Below are 6,000 nucleotides of genomic sequence, written 5' to 3'. Positions count from 1 at the left end.
GGCACGACCCCGTGTCCCCTGCATCGGCAGGCGGACTCTCAACCACTGCGCCACCAGGGGAGCCCTAAAATGATAGTTTTTTAATGTATAAACATATCTTTCTTATATACAGGTGTTTGGGGTTCATGGAAAACTTCCTCCAAAACTCTGTTCTTTAATATTTCAATCAATATAAGCCCGTTTTAAGAGGGTGACAATTCAGGGAAATTCCATGCAATAAATTCATCACTCAAAAAGCAATACTGTTGTCATAAAAATTACCTCTAGAATAGTTCTAATCTTGGGTACAATTTTGTGCCTATATATTAAAATCTGTTTAAAGAAGGAAAGATGGCTTAATGTGAGATAGCCTATTTTTACAAAACTCTAGTATTTTTGCCCTCTCCACGCTCTGAAGACCAGAGATTAAATCATGCCTGCCCTTTTCAAGAGTCATTCCCAGGAGTAAGAAGAGGAAGGATACCTTTGACCTCACAAAAGGCTAAGTTTTTTTAGTGGAGAGTTTCCCACATCACTCTCGAGATGGGATGCTGATAAAGGATTTCTGATAAGAATCAAGTCTCAGACCCAGGAAACCTTATACTTATCCTTCTTACCACAGGAAGCAGTAGAAGCAGGCCTCTCTAAAGCAATTTCCCACAGGTTCAGAGCTCATATTAAAAACTGGCACATACTGGCCCACTTAGCATTAAGATATCTCTCCTCATCAACAGTATCATTCAAAATAAAAATCTTTTTTTTTGCAACAGTGTGGATGGACCTAGAGAGTATTATGCTCAGTGAAATAAGTCAGACAGAGAAAGACAAATACGCTATGTTATCACTTACACGTGGAATCTAAAAAATAAAACAAACAAATATATATAATAAAACAAAAGCAGACTTACAGATATAGAGAACAAACAAGTGGTTACCAGTGAAGAGAGGGAATGTGGGGGCAAGATAGGGGTAGGAGATTAAGAGGTACAAACTACTATGCATAAAAATGTACGGCACAGGGAAATAGAGCCATTGTCTTGTAATAACTTTAAATGGAGTATAATCTATAAAAATATTGAATCACTATTTGTACACCTAAAATTAATATAATATTGTACATCAATTATACTTCGATTAAAAAAGACCCCCAAAAATATTTTTATGGTCTTTATCACTTTGGTTCTCACTTTGCCCAGTTTCTTCCTTCCTAAACCTGTGTCGCGATGGTAGATGGGCTGGGAAACAGGGAAAGAAGAAAATATTAAAGCATACATCTGCTCTAAACCTGAAGCTTTTCTTTTTAAAATATTGTGCCATATGCCATATGCAGGCAAACAACAGTTCTCTTTAGTCTTGTGCTAACCGGTTTGTGCCCCTCATCCCAGCTGGCATGGAACAGCAGCTTGCAGTAGGGAGGTATGATAAACCCCTTCTTTATTTTCTTCATTACAGACTCACTATGTTTAAGCCAAATACTCAAGTTCCCTTTACCATACTTACTCAGTGAAAAACAACTCAATCAAGCTGATCCATAAATAATTTATGGGACTCAGAAGCTCTTAGCAATTACCAACAGGGAACAGACAATTTCTCAAGGGCCTTTGTCTCTCTAGAATCAAGGGACAACATCACACAATATTTCTCATAGGCTTTTAGGAAACCTCTCGTTCACTGTCATCATTTTTATACTAACATATGGCTTTTTAGGATTGCTACTAAAAACATACGAAAGCCCACAGCCTAGGTTCCCTAAGAAAGGAGATGCATTGCCTCGCCCCCCTGCCAAAAGGCTGATTTTGGTGGGGGGGGGGGGTGCGGGGGGCGGTTTCCAGAGAAAACCTTCCCTTATCTGGCTTCAAAAAGGTCAGTCATAGTCATCACAACCGGAGTCCCAAAGAGGCAGGGGGGTTGCGGGGGGCGGTTTCCAGAGAAAACCTTCCCTTATCTGGCTTCAAAAAGGTCAGTCATAGTCATCACAACCGGAGTCCCAAAGAGGCATGAGGAAAATGAGGCATAACATGTACTGGAAGGAAGAGACAGAGGAGAGAGACGCCTATGCCTCTCACTCACCAAGGCTGAGAAAAGTAATGCCCTTTGTCACATGTGAGTCAACACGCCCAAGAGTAGCAGTGAAGGTCTTGCCGTGCCCTGTGGAGAGAGAACATGAAGTCAGAGAAAGGATGTTAAGAAACAAAGAGCTGAAATTCCACCCAAGGCAGTGACTCCATGTCATACTCTCCACATTTAGTAACTGTGAAACTGACAAAGCAAGTGTCTTTGGAGCCCTAGAGCTCATGGCTCCCTATCATTCTCCAAAAATCAGCACGGAAGGTGGATCACCTGAGTGCAGTCACAAGCCAGTAGTTCTTCTGGGCTTATGTATAATTTTAGACCTTAAAAGGTGGGTTGTGCTGGGATAGAAGGACCTGAAGAAATCTACTTAAGGATCCAAGAGGTGGAGGAGACCAGGTGGCTCATTGGCCCTCGTGCCTCAAGGTTCACTGCCACACTCTTGCAGTCATTAAGGCCCTCAGAGGCGTCTCTGAATCACTTAGGAATCTCACTGTGACTCAGAAAAGGTGTTAGACTATCTACTAAACTCAGCGTAGTGCTGGGCTTCACTCTCCACTCTTCTAACTCTTAATCATGGTTATTACCTCTTAATAAAACTTTCAGAAAAGTTTTATTTTCTGGCTTTAATCATTAGATTAATCATTAGAAAAATGTATGAAAACGTTCCACAAATATCAGACTTGTACTATTAAAGCATAGATATAGGTTTTCTGAATTTACTTTTACTTTCTTCGTTATTTAGTTATTCAACTCTTTTACTTTAATCTCTAACTTCTGAAGGTACTATTAGGCACTCCTGCAGAATAAACTCTGGTGTGACTTGGCATACATTTTTTTTGTTTTGAAAATTTTAAGCAATTTTAACTCTACCCCACAGTATGTACTATATAAATACTAATTTTAAGGAACTAAACAAGCGAAATAAATACTCTTTAGTATGGTTCAGGCTAAAACGATTAAAGGGCACTCTGTGACCAACTACAGAGCTAGAAAAGTTTGGGCACTTTACTCCTGTCCCCAAGGCTGACTGTTGACATATCAATTTTTTTGGGCCACAGATGTATGAAATGAAATAAATGTATCTTAAGTCTAAGACCTGTTAAGGACCGAGACCATGGAAGCTTTTAACTAAAACCCTATGTACCTTTGTAAGTTAAATCTATTGGTATCTTTCAGTTAGTAATAATAAAAAAGCAAACACACACACTTTGGGCAAATACATCCCTTAGCATTGGTCTACAGGCTTAGAAAAAAGACACAGGTCAAGAAAAAATGTATTACAAAATATTATTCTAAATGTAATATAAAAATAATTAGCTAACTTAATATTCATCATTCATGAATTTCTTCAGGAAATATGTATTATATAGGTATACAGATAAACAATGTACTGATTGAATTTGTTACAAGGTAATAAGACTTTAAAGTCTATCTACTTTGCTATTTGGAAAAAATGACCATGTAAAAGTAAAAAAATAAATGAAAAGTACCTTTATGAAAGTAAAGCACTGAATACGTGATTTGTTCCCAAGAGTCAAAGTTCGGGCAGTAACATACACACAAACTTCCTAGAAGGAAGAAGGTATTTAGTAAAGCTTAAAAGAATCGTAGAGAAATAGAAAGTTTCCTAAGCCACTTCACCTTACTGTTATTCCTTTAGATGTTCTGCCTCAATTTACCTCATAGATTATTCCCAAATTCTAGAAATGGACTATTAACAAGTTGCTAAGAAATTTCAATTCAACAATTACTCAGCACACACTATAAGCAATTTATTGTGGTAGGTTACTGAAGGCTAGGAAAATGGAGAGAGAGAGACTTCTGTATATGAAATCACGGGAACCTAGAGAAGTTTACAAAGCTTCACGAGATTCTCCTTACCTACATATACTGCCCTGTGCCCTTTTTTAGCTTGCTTTCCAGCCACTGCTAATAGCTATGGACCTCAGTTTATCGAAAATGTGTCTCCTATTTACAGAAAGTTTCCAGGTTCTTCTTTATCTAGAATGGAAAGCAAACTGGGGCAACAAGAGCAAGTGTGGTGTGTGAGCCTGTCGCCATCCATATTTGGGTCACTGAGGAGAGCTCCTGGCATAGAGTGACCTTTCCAGATGAGCCCTGACCACACTCACTTAGCCCACCACTCCAGAACAACCTCAGCCTTTCCACCTGCTTCAATGTGTAAAACTGTCCATCACCTCTAGCAGCTGTTGCCACCTGGACAGACTAGATAAGTCCATCAATGACCTACAAATGAGGGCATTATGCTTAAACTGATACTTCTATTCTAATGCTAGCATTTATGTGATCACCTGAAATAGGAGATTTCCAGGGTGGAAAGGAACTTGACAAGGAACCTGGAAACCTCTAGTCCCAGAGTGAATATTAACTAGCTGTGTGAACTCAATCATTATTCTACTCAGTGAATTGCAATATTTCCTCTACCATACTCCACTAGAGTTCCTTTATCAAAAATCATGGTAGGAAAAAAAGGCCCATTTTTCCTAAGAAGGCTATTTAAGGACATGTTTAAGCATTTCGTTATAATATTTATCCTTTGTGACTCTTTTAATGACTTTTAAGACTGCCGTATATTGTTAGAAATTCATTTCATTGCAGTATTTTCAACACAAAACAACAAAAAAGAATAACTTTATCAGATAAAAAAGTAACAATTCTGTTATATTTAAAATTACTGTTATGCTTAATGACCACACAAAGATAATAACTTTTCTTTAAAATTACAGCAGACTCGCTAAGAATAAAATAATGCTATACTAAAGCAGATATAAAAAATAGTAATTGTAAGAGTTACAAAAGTCCTCTGTACCACTTTGACTACTTTTATACAGAAACATACTACCAGCAAAAACCCTACTGGTTTATCCTGTTCTTTTACGTTCTATGATCACAGGCATTTTTAGCAAACAGTTAAAACTTAATTCCTCTCTAGTAATAAAGAAATAAGAATTAAAACAAGGCACCACATTTTTCCTTTCAAATTAGCGAAGTTTTAAAAAGGATAATCAGGGCTTCCCTGGTGGCGCAGTGGTTGAGAGTCCGCCTGCCGATGCAGGGGACACGGGTTCGTGCCCCGGTCCGGGAAGATCCCACGTGCCGCAGAGCGATAATCAATTCTGTCAATGGAGCAGTAGGAAAAACATTCTCAAGTAATAGTAATGAAAGAGTGACCTCTCTGAAAAACAGTTTTGCCGAGGATTAAATATATCCACACCTGTTGACCCAGTAATTCTTCTTTTAGGAATCTACCCTGAGGAATGAACGTGAAATGTCAAAAATATAAGGAAGATCATAACCTCCATTCTAGGAAAACCCTCTGCACACGATCCTTTAGAGAATTGAGGTTATCATTTTCCTTGTTTTGAAGAAAGTTAAAGTGAGATGTAGAATAAACTAACCTAATTACATACACCAAGAGCCATATTCAGATCTCATAAGCAAATATCTCCAAATAGTTATGTTGTGGCTTAGTCCCCGCTCCCAATCCCAAAGGGGGAGAAAAATACACAACAAGGGGAAATGGGCCGTGCACAGGCTCTGCAAAGCTGTCCCATCTCTAGAATTTTCTTTGATAATGGAAATGTTCGATATCTGTGCTGTCCAATATGGTAGCCACTAGCCACATGTGGCTACTGAGCACTTAAAGGATGGCTAGTGTGACTGAGGAACTTCTTTTAAATTTTATTTAATTTTAATAACTTAAATTTTAATAGCCACATGTGGCTAGTGGCTACCCTCTTGGACAGCATAGCTCTGGAGCACTGGTTCTCAACTGTGAAAGTACATTAAAATTACCTGGGCCCACAGATGCCTAGGCTCCACCTGAGATCAACTAAATCAGAATCTCTGGGGTGAGATTCAGGCATCAGTATTTTTAAAATTTGCCTGAGTCATATTAATTAAATTCTCTAAGCCTCAGTTTCCTCA

The 6,000-nt window shown here is 38.4% G+C and overlaps 1 protein-coding gene across 1 annotated transcript in view; it reads right to left on the bottom strand.

Moving 5' to 3' along the window:
• GSAP (gamma-secretase activating protein) overlaps positions 1-6,000 on the bottom strand; it is an 86,558-nt gene that overhangs the window by 43,954 nt on the left and 36,604 nt on the right. Inside the window, exons 13-14 of the mRNA XM_055085059.1 lie at positions 3,543-3,620; positions 2,050-2,127 (exon numbers count right to left, since the gene is read on the bottom strand). Coding sequence (XP_054941034.1) covers positions 2,050-2,127; positions 3,543-3,620 — 156 coding nt within the window. The remainder of the gene's footprint in view (positions 1-2,049; positions 2,128-3,542; positions 3,621-6,000) is intronic.

This window comes from Physeter macrocephalus, chromosome 5, assembly GCF_002837175.3.
Source record: "Physeter macrocephalus isolate SW-GA chromosome 5, ASM283717v5, whole genome shotgun sequence".
Classification (NCBI taxonomy): Eukaryota; Metazoa; Chordata; class Mammalia; order Artiodactyla; family Physeteridae; genus Physeter; species Physeter macrocephalus.
The sequence above is the reverse complement of the archived record's forward strand: the minus strand, read 5'-3'. Positions and strand labels throughout refer to the sequence as shown.